Source organism: Oncorhynchus keta, chromosome 25, assembly GCF_023373465.1.
Source record: "Oncorhynchus keta strain PuntledgeMale-10-30-2019 chromosome 25, Oket_V2, whole genome shotgun sequence".
NCBI classification, from domain to species: domain Eukaryota; kingdom Metazoa; phylum Chordata; class Actinopteri; order Salmoniformes; family Salmonidae; genus Oncorhynchus; species Oncorhynchus keta.
Window position 1 is genome coordinate 50,923,733 of NC_068445.1, and position 14,494 is coordinate 50,938,226.

General features: G+C 46.6%; 1 protein-coding gene across 1 annotated transcript in view; it reads right to left on the minus strand.

The window, feature by feature from the left end:
• The window catches only part of kank1a (KN motif and ankyrin repeat domains 1a), a 182,732-nt gene that overhangs the window by 118,535 nt on the left and 49,703 nt on the right, over nt 1-14,494 (minus strand). The window contains 1 exon segment of the mRNA XM_052479940.1: nt 4,108-4,163. Within this exon segment, the coding sequence (XP_052335900.1) occupies nt 4,108-4,144 (37 nt within the window). The 5' untranslated portion in view covers nt 4,145-4,163.

Genomic DNA, 14,494 nt, shown 5'->3' on the forward strand with positions numbered 1-14,494 from the left:
AATCCTTAACAACCCTGGTCCTGTCAGAATACTGTCTCTAATCCTAACAACCCTGGTCCTGTCAGACTACTGTTTCTAATCCTAACAACCCTGGTCCTGTCAGAATACTGTCTCTAATCCTAACAACCCTGGTCCTGTCAGAATACTGTCTCTAATCCTAACAACCCTGGTCCTGTCAGAATACTGTCTCTAATCCTAACAACCCTGGTCCTGTCAGACTACTGTTTCTAATCCTTAACAACCCTGGTCCTGTCAGAATACTGTCTCTAATCCTAACAACCCTGGTCCTGTCAGAATACTGTTTCTAATCCTAACAACCCTGGTCCTGTCAGAATACTGTCTCTAATCCTAACAACCCTGGTCCTGTCAGAATACTGTCTCTAATCCTAACAACCCTGGTCCTGTCAGACTACTGTTTCTAATCCTTAACAACCCTGGTCCTGTCAGAATACTGTCTCTAATCCTTAACAACCCTGGTCCTGTCAGAATACTGTCTCTAATCCTAACAACCCTGGTCCTGTCAGAATACTGTTTCTAATCCTAACAACCCTGGTCCTGTCAGAATACTGTCTCTAATCCTAACAACCCTGGTCCTGTCAGTCTACTGTCTCTAATCCTAACAACCCTGGTCCTGTCAGTCTACTGTCTCTAATCTCTACAGTAGAAGTCTGAAGTTTTTGGTCTAAGTGCAAAGTGTTATGTTTGGGGACAATCCAACACAACACATCACTGAGTGCCTCTTTATTGTTAAGCATGGTGGTGGCTGCACCATGTTATGGGTATGCTTGACATCAGCAAAATAGGGGAGTTTTTCAGGATAAAAATAAACGGAATGGAGCTAAGCACAGGCGAAATCTGCTTCACACCAGACACTGGGAGATGAATTCACCTCCTTACAGAATGACACCTGACCTAAGGGAAGCATCAGGGAGTGGTTTTTTATAAAAACAATTGTCTGAGTAAAAGACGTCGGGTCCGGGAACCGCTACAGGCTCCCCTGCCTCGGCCGGATCGACAGGTTCCCGCGCCTCCAGCTGACTCGACAGGTTCCCGCGCATCAGCAGGGGTGATCGGTTCCTGGTCTGCTCCTGATCCCCGGGTTCGTCCCCTTTGACTGCGTCCTGCGGCTGGAGCCGCGCGCCGGGGAGGGGGTACTGCCACGTATACTCCCTCTCCAGCCTCTAGGTCATCAGGCTGCTGACTATCCTGTACACCTACCACCATCGTCTCGCTCACCAGCGCCTCATGACACTCACCTGGACTCCATCACCTCCTTGATTATCTTCCCTATATCTGTCACTCCCCTTGGTTCTTTCTTCTTATTGACTGTTTTCGTGTCGGTGCGTTGTTTGAGTTTCCTTTATTTATTAAAACACTCCCTGAATTTGTTTCCCGACTCTCAGCGCACTCCTTACACCAAGGATCAGGCAGAGCTCATTTTATCAGAGCAACTGCAACGAAGCTTAACCTCCGGATGAAACCAGAGAGAAAAAGTTAAAGATTATATACTCTACCTACACAAAGAGCTGTTTACCCCTGCTAAGGGGAGGCAAGCTAACCAAGGAGATATGGGTAATTATCCCTTAAAGTATTGTACAAACAAGCACAGATTCTAACCAGGTTATGTGTCTCAGATAGGCAGGGCCAGATCTTTAGAGCCTAAACAGACAGGACAAGAATTCAACCTGGCTTTTAGCACCCAGAGATAAGGACCAATCACAAATCACTCCTTCGTGGGGTGTACAAAGAGGACAACTGAGGAAAACGACCCGTGACTGTGGAAAATGACCCGTGACTGTGGAAAATGACCCGTGACTGTGGAAAATGACCCGTGACTGCCCGTGACTGTGGAAAATGACCCGTGACTGTGGAAAATGACCCGTGACTGCCCGTGACTGTGGAAAATGACCCGTGACTGTGGAAAATGACCCGTGACTGTGGAAAATGACCCGTGACTGTGGAAAATGACCCGTGACTGAGGAAAATTACCCGTGACTGAGGAAAATGACCCGTGACTGTGGAAAATGACCCGTGACTGTGGAAAATGACCCGTGACTGTGGAAAATGACCCGTGACTGTGGAAAATGACCAGTGACTGTGGAAAATGACCCGTGACTGTGGAAAATGACCAGTGACTGTGGAAAATGACCCGTGACTGTGGAAAATGACCCGTGACTGTGGAAAATGACCCGTGACTGAGGAAAATGACCCGTGACTGAGGAAAATGACCCGTGACTGAGGAAAATGACCCGTGACTGTGGAAAATGACCAGTGACTGTGGAAAATGACCAGTGACTGTGGAAAATGACCAGTGACTGTGGAAAATGGCCAGTGACTGAGGAAAATGGCCAGTGACTGAGGAAAATGACCAGTGACTGAGGAAAATGACCAGTGACTGTGGAAAATGACCCGTGACTGTGGAAAATGACCCGTGACTGAGGAAAATGACCCGTGACTGTGGAAAATGACCCGTGACTGTGGAAAATGACCCGTGACTGTGGAAAATGACCAGTGACTGTGGAAAATGACCCGTGACTGTGGAAAATGACCCGTGACTGTGGAAAATGACCAGTGACTGTGGAAAATGACCAGTGACTGTGGAAAATGACCAGTGACTGTGGAAAATGACCCGTGACTGTGGAAAATGACCCGTGACTGTGGAAAATGACCCGTGACTGTGGAAAATGACCCGTGACTGTGGAAAATGACCCGTGACTGTGGAAAATGACCCGTGACTGAGGAAAATGACCCGTGACTGAGGAAAATGACCCGTGACTGTGGAAAATGACCAGTGACTGTGGAAAATGACCAGTGACTGTGGAAAATGGCCAGTGACTGAGGAAAATGGCCAGTGACTGAGGAAAATGACCAGTGACTGAGGAAAATGACCCGTGACTGTGGAAAATGACCCGTGACTGTGGAAAATGACCCGTGACTGTGGAAAATGACCCGTGACTGTGGAAAATGACCCGTGACTGAGGAAAATGACCCGTGACTGTGGAAAATGACCAGTGACTGTGGAAAATGGCCAGTGACTGAGGAAAATGACCAGTGACTGAGGAAAATGACCAGTGACTGAGGAAAATGACCCGTGACTGTGGAAAATGACCAGTAATAATATAATATATGCCATTTAGCTGACGCTTTTATCCAAAGCGACTTACAGTCATGTGTGCATACATTCTACGTATGGGTGGTCCCGGGAATTGAACCCACTACCCTGGCGTTACAAGCGCCATGCTCTACCAACTGAGCCACAGAAGGACCAGTGACTGTGGAAAATGACCAGTGACTGTGGAAAATGACCAGTGACTGTGGAAAATGGCCAGTGACTGTGGAAAATGGCCAGTGACTGTGGAAAATGGCCAGTGACTGAGGAAAATGACCAGTGACTGTGGAAAATGACCAGTGACTGAGGAAAATGACCAGTGACTGAGGAAAATGACCAGTGACTGAGGAAAATGACCCGTGACTGTGGAAAATGACCAGTGACTGTGGAAAATGACCAGTGACTGTGGAAAATGACCAGTGACTGTGGAAAATGACCAGTGACTGTGGAAAATGACCAGTGACTGTGGAAAATGACCAGTGACTGTGGAAAATGACCAGTGACTGAGGAAAATGACCCGTGACTGTGGAAAATGACCAGTGACTGTGGAAAATGACCAGTGACTGTGGAAAATGACCAGTGACTGTGGAAAATGACCAGTGACTGAGGAAAATGACCAGTGACTGAGGAAAATGACCAGTGACTGAGGAAAATGACCAGTGACTGAGGAAAATGACCCGTGACTGAGGAAAATGACCAGTGACTGTGGAAAATGACCCGTGACTGTGGAAAACGACCCGTGACTGTGGAAAATGACCCGTGACTGTGGAAAATGGCCAGTGACTGTGGAAAATGGCTAGTACTTTCAACTCAAGCATTTCCATATCATTAGACTGTAACAAAACCATTTTCATCATAAAGCTATATAAACTGTAATGCAGCAGAGAGGGTGAAAGGAAAGGGAGAGAGGAGCTACTGACAGAGAGATGCTCCCCAAAACATTATACCACCACACACACACACACACACACACACACACACACACACACACGACTGACCAATAATCTCCAAGGTTTCCAAGGTTTCCTGCTCCATGGGTTGTTGGTATACACACCTGTAGAGGAGGGAGGAGAACCTTAAAATAGGCCTGTTGCCACTCACATACATTTTCTTCAGTAAACTATTTTTGAATTGAAATCCTAATACAACCAAGTAGATGGTCAACATGAGAAGACAAGCCTGTATACCGAGTCACCTGACTGGTTAATCTGAGTAGAAGGGCTTAAAAAGGACCCCAGACGTTCATTATTATATCAGTTAGCGGGTGAAGTATGGGGGGAAAGCTAACATGGCAGTCAGAGGCTTTAGGTGACATTTTGCAGCAAAACAACATATGGCTGACCGAGTCATAAGGCCACTTTCAAGTGGCTTGCCACTAAAACGTTTACCCGTATGTAGCCATAACAACGTCGGTGAACTAGACCACTTTAGCTGATCAGTGACATTTATAGACATTGTTTAAGCAAACAGTTTCACCCCTATTGCATCATTTAAAAAGGTAAATATAGAGGAAAGTATTCAACTGTAGCTGAATAAATGTTAAACCTGCAGCATGCGCATGCAAGCCTCGGCCCAAATTCACTTCCACTTCAAAATAGACTCAAACTAAGAGTCCTGGTTAAATATACCAGCATGGCAGGTCACATTTCAGAGCTAATTATACTATTTGAAAGATGAAGGAGCTTTCAGTTGCACTATGCTATGTTCTAGAACGAGTCGTATAGACTGGACTAGGGGAACATTCGAGAGGGAATGCGTAAACTACCCAGCTAGCACATTTAGTTCCTTGGAAGTCGTGGTAAAATATGCTTTTGGTTTAACATAGAGCTCCACAGTGGAGATGTCATAATACCCATAAAACCTAGCGGTTGAAACAGGGAAATGGTTCCATTTGTTTTTCCACCATACATTTTTCCCATGGGGAGAAAAACGTAAAATAAGGGCTGTGTTTCGAGTAGGCTTACCATGGCGTGATGTTTGAATTACCATGTAAATATCTCTCGGACAAGGTGACTTTGCTCAATGTATTCAGCTCTATTTACTATCAGATTCAAATCAGCATCAAAGTAGACAACGTGCAAAACTTCAAATCCCTGCCAGCTCCTGCACGTCATCTCTAGCTGACACCGTTGCTAACAGGTATCGTGTCAATTTCAAACTTATACAAGACAGTTCACAGAATAAACATTATAAAAAAAACATTTTATTCATTATAGTTCATCCAGAGTTTCTTACCTTTGCCTTGATTCGGCAGTCTTGTCCAGAGCATCATGGCATTTGTGTTCTTTATGATAGCCACATTAGAATTTCATTTTGGGGGGTAAATAAGGGCAAATATATTGATAAAAGTCCCCTTGTCCTACAGAGCTTTACACGATTATGAAAACGGCTCGCGTGAAACACAGCCCTTATTTGAAGTGTTTCTAACATGTATGGTGGAAAAACTATTGGAACCGTTTCTCTGTTTGACCGCTAGGTTTTATGGGTATTACGACTCATACTGTGGTACTCTATTGGTTGTGGGAATAAAGCCAGTGTTTTTTTTTTTTTACATTCTGAGAACAGAAGTGAACATTTGGCCCGGTCTGGGAACGTTTATTTCAAGGTTGGTTCTGAGAATGTTTTACTCTGGTTCCTAGACAGTTTTCCTGGAGGTTTCGATTTACAACCCGAGATTGAAATTATTTGGAGGTTTTTCAATAACTTCCTTAAAAAACGTCCAATAATGTTTCAATAAGACTAAGACCACTGCTAGATGGAGGTTTTAACTCAAAGCACAGATAGGACACATGGAAATTCATTTCCTGCAGCATTAATCATGCAAACACACGTCTTTTCTTTCCTGTGTCGCAGGTCACGGCCTCAGTGTTCATTACCCGTGGAATCAGTCCACTGAGCCACCAGGATGGAGCTAGCATGCCATGTTTTATATCTCATACAAGGCTGTTCATTATCTATGGAATCAGTCCACTGAGCCACCAGGATGGAGCTAGCATGCCATGTTTTATATCTCATACAAGGCTGTTCATTATCCATGGAATCAGTCCACTGAGCCACCAGGATGGAGCTAGCATGCCATGTTTTATATCTCATACAAGGCTGTTCATTACCCATGGAATCAGTCCACTGAGCCACCAGGATGGAGCTAGCATGCCATGTTTTATATCTCATACAAGGCTGTTCATTACCCATGGAATCAGTCCACTGAGCCACCAGGATGGAGCTAGCATGCCATGTTTTATATCTCATACAAGGCTGTTCATTATCCATGGAATCAGTCCACTGAGCCACCAGGATGGAGCTAGCATGCCATGTTTTATATCTCATACAAGGCTGTTCATTATCTATGGAATCAGTCCACTGAGCCACCAGGATGGAGCTAGCATGCCATGTTTTATATCTCATACAAGGCTGTTCATTATCCATGGAATCAGTCCACTGAGCCACCAGGATGGAGCTAGCATGCCATGTTTTATATCTCATACAAGGCTGTTCATTATCTATGGAATCAGTCCACTGAGCCACCAGGATGGAGCTAGCATGCCATGTTTTATATCTCATACAAGGCTGTTCATTATCCATGGAATCAGTCCACTGAGCCACCAGGATGGAGCTAGCATGCCATGTTTTATATCTCATACAGGGCTGTTCATTTTATTCTACTAAAACACACCCCTTTTCAAAGGAAACAAGCGCTCATTGAGATCAAGTGTGGCCAATTCGAGAAGGTGGATAGAGAGACTTTTGTTGATGCGGAGAACAGAATATCAAATGTTTTTAAATAACATTCTTAGAATGTTACAAAAGTTTTCTTAACGTTCTCTGACTTTAAATAGAACCATGAGGAAACCTGTAGGAAACGCAATGCTGCAAGTACTGAAATTCCCAACAGAATAACGTTGTTTCTTAACGTTCTCTGAACTATTTGAGAACATTCCCAATGTCAAACCAATTGGAGAACGTTCCGAGAGCATTACCAAATGTTTTATTAAATGCAACCATGATTGACATTTTCGGAAACGTTCTGTTAACGTAATAAGTTCCCTAAATGTGCTGAGAATGTTTCAAAGACAAGCAACTATCCTGCACCGTTCCCAGAAAGTTGTGGGAAGGTTGTATGCAGAATGACCATAGGACGACCACACACTCACCAAGCAGTAAGAAACATATGGTTCCCAGAACGCTGTGCTCGCTGAGTAAGGAGAATAACCATAGGACGACCACACACTCACCAAGCAGTAAGAAACATATGGTTCCCAGAACGCTGTGCTCGCTGAGTAAGGAGAATAAGCATAGGACAACCACACTCTCACCAAGCATTAAGAAACATATGGTTCCCAGAACGCTGTGCTCGCTGGGTAAGGAGAATAAGCGGGGTACTCTTTCCCAGGGTCAAGTCAGTTATACAGATGACAGATCTTTTTTTTATAAATAATTATGATAAAACGTGGGCTTAAAAATGAAGTTTAGTCATTTATTTAACATATAAACATTATGCGCTAGCTGGTTAACTGCCTTTGCACTCTTGCAAGAGTTAGATATGTACTTAAAGTTAGTAGTATCTAACAAACATGACTCAGTCAACCATCAAAACAATCAGATGTTATGTTTCGAACTGAACACTGAGCTCCTACCTGCAAGTCTCATTCTACCTCTCTCCTCTCCCACAGACAGACAGCATTCAGGTAGCAGCTGAAGCAGTAACACTGTACAATAACCTATGTGCCTGGCATCCCCAACCCACAGCCCGGGGAGGGGGGGTTACAGCTAAGATTAGACAGCTAATACCTTAGATGACAGCGATCTTCCTATTAGAGGAAACAGCCTTTAGCCAGTGACCCCTGAGCCCTAGCCAAGCCCCCCGACCCCTCACCAAGCCCCTAACCAAGCCTCCAGACCCCTCACCACCCCCCGACCCCTCACCAAGCCCCTAACCAAGCCTCCAGACCCCTCACCAAGCCCTTAACCAAGCCTCCAGACCCCTCACCAAGCCCCTAGCCAAGTCCCTCACCAAGCCTCCAGACCCCTCACCAAGCCCCTAGCCAAGTCCCTCACCAAGCCCCTCCAGACCCCTCACCAAGCCCCTAGCCAAGTCCCTCACCAAGCCCCTCACCAAGCCCCTAGCCAAGTCCCTCACCAAGACCCTAGCCAAGTCCCTCACCAAGCCCCTAGCCAAGTCCCTCACCAAGCCCCTTGCCAAGTCCCTCACCAAGCCCCTTGCCAAGTCCCTCACCAAGCCCCTTGCCAAGTCCCTCACCAAGCCCCTTGCCAAGTCCCTCACCAAGCCCCTAGCCAAGTCCCTCACCAAGCCCCTAGCCAAGTCCCTCACCAAGCCCCTAGCCAAGTCCCTCACCAAGCCCCTAGCCAAGTCCCTCACCAAGCCCCTAGCCAAGTCCCTCACCAAGCCCCTAGCCAAGTCCCTCACCAAGCCCCTAGCCAAGTCCCTCACCAAGCCTCCAGACCCCTCACCAAGCCCCTAGCCAAGTCCCTCACCAAGCCTCCAGACCCCTAACCAAGCTCCTAGCCAAGACTCCTGACCCATCACCAGGCATCTAACAAAGCCTCCCGACCCCTCACCAGGCATCTAACAAAGCCTCCCGACCCCTCACCAAGCAACTAGCCAAGCCTCCAGAAACTTAACCAAGCCTCCAGACCCCTAACCAAACCACCAGCTATATTACCACTGACCAGCTATATTACCACCAGCTATAGTCCCACAGACCAGCTATATTACCACTGACCAGCTATAGTAGGTTCTGCAGAGAATAATGGGAGAAACTGCCAAAGATGCTTCAACAAAGTATTGAGTAAAGGGTCTGAATAAATATAAAAACATTTTTTAATACATTTGCAAAAATTCCTAAAAAACACTTTTTGCCTTTTCATTGTGGGTATTGTATGTAGATTGATTAGTGAAAAAACAAACAATTTAATCCATTTTAGAATAAGGCTGTAACATAACAAAATGTGGAAAAAGTCAAGGGGTCTGAATACTTTCCGAATGCACTGTATATTACACTCATGACTCTTTCTTCAAGAGGGTGAATCTTGCATTAAGAAGCTTTTTCATTTTTTACATCTTTTGCATTTGATTCTTCAGGCAATGTCATGCCATTTAAATGTTATTGATATATCTAGTGAAATATGGAAATGAGATCAGAACTAGGCTTGGGCGGTATCCAGATCATCATACCGACCTTGTGACCCAGATATTCTACCGGTACTGAACAAGGGGCTCTGTTTTCAAACCCCACTGATACTCTGTAATCTGAAGGTTAGCAATGTTAACAAGTACAGTGGGGGGAACAAGTATTTGATACACTGACGATTTTGCAGGTTTTCCTACTTACAAAGCATGTAGAGGTCTGTGATTTTTATCATAGGTACACTTCAACTGTGAGAGACGGAATCTAAAACAAAAATCCAGAAAATCACATTGTATGATGTTTAAGTAATTAATTTGCATTTTATTGCATGACATAAGTATTTGATCACCTACCAACCAGTAAGAATTCCGGCTCTCACAGACCTGTTCGTTTTTCTTTAAGAAGCCCTCCTGTTCTCCACTCATTACCTGTATTAACTGCACCTGTTTGAACTCATTACCTGTATAAAAGACACCTGTATATGTCAAATCCCATAGAGAATGCTAACTACATGCTAACGAGTGCATTTGCGAACCGTTTGTACAGTTTCTGACCTAAACCATACAAGTCTACAAGTAACTAAAAAATGCAACTCACAGTTTGCTGCACGGACAAAACAAATATTAGCCAGCAAGGCTCTTGATCCAGGAGGGGATTCTCTGCTGTTACCAAGCAAATGCTTGATTTTGGAAGAAGCTAACCACTTAGCTAGATAGATAACTAGCTAATAAATTAGTAAACCAAATGCACAACTGTAGAGCATTTGGCCCATTTTAGACAGGTAACTTAATAGTTATAAGAGCATGCAAACATTTAGATGTGAATTCCCTACTGTAACTAGATCACCTGCTGCATTCTGCACAACAGTGGGTGACTCAAGGCTCTAGTCTCTCCGCTCTAGTCTCTCCGCAAGGCTCTAGTCTCTCCGCAAGGCTCTAGTCTCTCCGCAAGGCTCTAGTCTCTCCGCTCTAGTCTCTCCGCAGGCTCTAGTCTCTCCTCAAGGCTCTAGTCTCTCCTCAAGGCTCTAGTCTCTCCTCAAGGCTCTAGTCTCTCCTCAAGGCTCTAGTCTCTCCTCAAGGCCCTAGTCTCTCCTCAAGGCCCTAGTCTCTCCTCAAGGCCCTAGTCTCTCCTCAAGGCCCTAGTCTCTCCTCAAGGCCCTAGTCTCTCCTCAAGGCCCTAGTCTCTCCTCAAGGCCCTAGTCTCTCCTCAAGGCCCTAGTCCCTCCTCGTTGTGTGCTTGTAAACAAACACCACATGACGTGTGACTGGGGACTATTGTAACTAGATCACCTGCTGCATGCTGCACAACAGTGGGTGACTCAAGGCCCTAGTCTCTCCTCAAGGCCCTAGTCTCTCCTCAAGGCCCTAGTCTCTCATCAAGGCCCTAGTCTCTCATCAAGGCCCTAGTCCCTCCTCAAGGCCCTAGTCCTCCTCAAGGCCCTAGTCCCTCCTCAAGGCCCTAGTCCCTCCTCAAGGCCCTAGTCCCTCCTCAAGGCCCTAGTCCCTCCTCAAGGCTCTAGTCTCTCCTCAAGGCTCTAGTCTCTCCTCAAGGCTCTAGTCTCTCCTCAAGGCCCTAGTCCCTCCTCAAGGCCCTAGTCCCTCCTCGTTGTGTGCTTGTAAACAAACACCACATGACGTGTGACTGGGGACTATTGTAACTAGATCACCTGCTGCATGCTGCACAACAGTGGGTGACTCAAGGCCCTAGTCTCTCCTCGAGGCCCTAGTCTCTCCTCGAGGCCCTAGTCTCTCCTCGAGGCCCTAGTCTCTCCTCGAGGCCCTAGTCTCTCCTCGAGGCCCTAGTCTCTCCTCGAGGCCCTAGTCTCTCCTCGAGGCCCTAGTCTCTCCTCGAGGCCCTAGTCTCTCCTCGAGGCCCTAGTCTCTCCTCGAGGCCCTAGTCTCTCCTCGAGGCCCTAGTCTCTCCTCGAGGCTCTAGTCTCTCCTCGAGGCTCTAGTCTCTCCTCGAGGCTCTAGTCTCTCCTCAAGGCTCTAGTCTCTCCTCAAGGCTCTAGTCTCTCCTCAAGGCTCTAGTCTCTCCTCAAGGCTCTAGTCTCTCCTCAAGGCTCTAGTCTCTCCTCAAGGCTCTAGTCTCTCCTCAAGGCTCTAGTCTCTCCTCAAGGCCCTAGTCTCTCCTCAAGGCTCTAGTCTCTCCTCAAGGCCCTAGTCTCTCCTCAAGGCCCTAGTCTCTCCTCAAGGCCCTAGTCTCTCCTCAAGGCCCTAGTCTCTCCTCAAGGCCCTAGTCTCTCCTCAAGGCCCTAGTCTCTCCTCAAGGCCCTAGTCTCTCCTCAAGGCCCTAGTCCCTCCTCGTTGTGTGCTTGTAAACAAACACCACATGACGTGTGACTGGGGACTATTGTAACTAGATCACCTGCTGCATGCTGCACAACAGTGGGTGACTCAAGGCCCTAGTCTCTCCTCGAGGCCCTAGTCTCTCCTCGAGGCCCTAGTCTCTCCTCGAGGCCCTAGTCTCTCCTCGAGGCCCTAGTCTCTCCTCGAGGCCCTAGTCTCTCCTCGAGGCCCTAGTCTCTCCTCGAGGCCCTAGTCTCTCCTCAAGGCCCTAGTCTCTCCTCAAGGCCCTAGTCTCTCCTCGTTGTGTGCTTGTAAACAAACACCACATGACGTGTGACTGGGGACTATTGTAACTAGATCACCTGCTGCATGCTGCACAACAGTGGGTGACTCAAGGCCCTAGTCTCTCCTCAAGGCCCTAGTCTCTCCTCAAGGCCCTAGTCTCTCCTCAAGGCCCTAGTCTCTCCTCAAGGCCCTAGTCTCTCATCAAGGCCCTAGTCTCTCATCAAGGCCCTAGTCTCTCCTCAAGGCCCTAGTCTCTCCTCAAGGCCCTAGTCTCTCCTCAAGGCCCTAGTCTCTCCTCAAGGCCCTAGTCTCTCCTCAAGGCCCTAGTCTCTCCTCAAGGCCCTAGTCTCTCCTCAAGGCCCTAGTCTCTCCTCAAGGCCCTAGTCTCTCCTCAAGGCCCTAGTCTCTCCTCAAGGCCCTAGTCTCTCCTCAAGGCCCTAGTCTCTCCTCAAGGCCCTAGTCTCTCCTCAAGGCCCTAGTCTCTCCTCAAGGCCCTAGTCCCTCCTCGTTGTGTGCTTGTAAACAAACACCACATGACGTGTGACTGGGGACTATTGTAACTAGATCACCTGCTGCATGCTGCACAACAGTGGGTGACTCAAGGCTCTAGTCTCTCCTCAAGGCTCTAGTCTCTCCTCAAGGCTCTAGTCTCTCCTCAAGGCTCTAGTCTCTCCTCAAGGCTCTAGTCTCTCCTCAAGGCTCTAGTCTCTCCTCAAGGCTCTAGTCTCTCCTCAAGGCTCTAGTCTCTCCTCAAGGCTCTAGTCTCTCCTCAAGGCTCTAGTCTCTCCTCAAGGCTCTAGTCTCTCCTCAAGGCCCTAGTCTCTCCTCAAGGCCCTAGTCCCTCCTCAAGGCCCTAGTCCCTCCTCGTTGTGTGCTTGTAAACAAACACCACATGACGTGTGACTGGGGACTATTGTAACTAGATCACCTGCTGCATGCTGCACAACAGTGGGTGACTCAAGGCTCTAGTCTCTCCTCAAGGCTCTAGTCTCTCCTCAAGGCTCTAGTCTCTCCTCAAGGCTCTAGTCTCTCCTCAAGGCTCTAGTCTCTCCTCAAGGCTCTAGTCTCTCCTCAAGGCTCTAGTCTCTCCTCAAGGCTCTAGTCTCTCCTCAAGGCTCTAGTCTCTCCTCAAGGCTCTAGTCTCTCCTCAAGGCTCTAGTCTCTCCTCAAGGCTCTAGTCTCTCCTCAAGGCTCTAGTCTCTCCTCGAGGCCCTAGTCTCTCCTCAAGGCCCTAGTCTCTCCTCAAGGCCCTAGTCTCTCCTCAAGGCCCTAGTCTCTCCTCAAGGCCCTAGTCCCTCCTCGTTGTGTGCTTGTAAACAAACACCACATGACGTGTGACTGGGGACTGTAAGCTTCATAATAACGTGACAGATTAAATGACGGATTGCACACGTCGACTGCAGGTATTTACTTCAAAAGTAGCTGCAAATATTCAAATGTATGAAAAAAAACATATAAATAAATAGTTTCCAAAGGTATTGGAAAAACCCTCCAGTGTCTTTTTCCAAATACTCTGGGGTTTATAAATTGGATTTCCACTAGATAGCACAGCCGCAGGTCACTCTCAAGGAACCGTCAGAAGATGTAATATGTGATTGTGCTGCAACCTTATGGAATAATTGAGAATTGCAGTACCTGTATTAATAACTAGGAAACTACTTTTTCTTGACCAGAGGTGACTGAATTAATGTTCAGAATTATTGATAATTCTTATTGAAATAGTAATCAAGAACAATTTCAAATCATGAGCATTAAAACAGTAAAATAACAGGTAATAATACATATGAATAATCATTATATCAATTCACAATTCACAATCTGTTAATACGTTTTTAAACACTATATTTCTGCAGCTGTGGAATATCTCAAATGTAACACAGAGACACACAATGAAAATGAGCTCTTCGTTATTGACTCTGTGGCTTCTAAAAGAGGCCTTGTTTGTCAAAGAAAGGTCTGTTTCAGATGGTTTCACTGATCCTCAAATTCTAGTGAACTGAATCACAAAAACAACATGTTATTGGTACATCTTATCCACTAGATATATAAAAAGTCATATAAACATAATATAGACACTGTTTACAAATACATCCAGTCCTGTGAAGAGTTTTATTGGCATGTGTTTGATTCATTATGAACATAAAACACAGTATGATCAGGGGGGGATGGGAAGTTGGGAGTTGGCTCTTTAAAAAGAGCTTTTGTTTTGGGTTTGGGAGAGCAGAAATGTTCAGGAACGCAAATCAAATCACTAAAGTTATGTGGTCTGTTGATATCTCTCTAGTGGTGTGGGGGCTGTACTCAGCCTGGTCTCAGGATGGTAAGTTGGTGGTCTGTTGATATCTCTCTAGTGGTGTGGGGCTGTACTCAGCCTGGTCTCAGGATGGTAAGTTGGTGGTCTGTTGATATCTCTCTAGTGGTGTGGGGGCTGTACTCAGCCTGGTCTCAGGGTAGTAAGTTGGTGGTCTGTTGATATCCCTCTAGTGGTGTGGGGGCTGTACTCAGCCTGGTCTCAGGGTAGTAAGTTGGTGGTCTGTTGATATCTCTCTAGTGGTGTGGGGGCTGTACTCAGCCTGGTCAGTTGGTGGTCTGTTGATATCTCTCTAGTGGTGTGGGGGCTGTACTCAGCCTGGTCTCAGGGTAGTAAGTTGGTCTGTTGATATCCC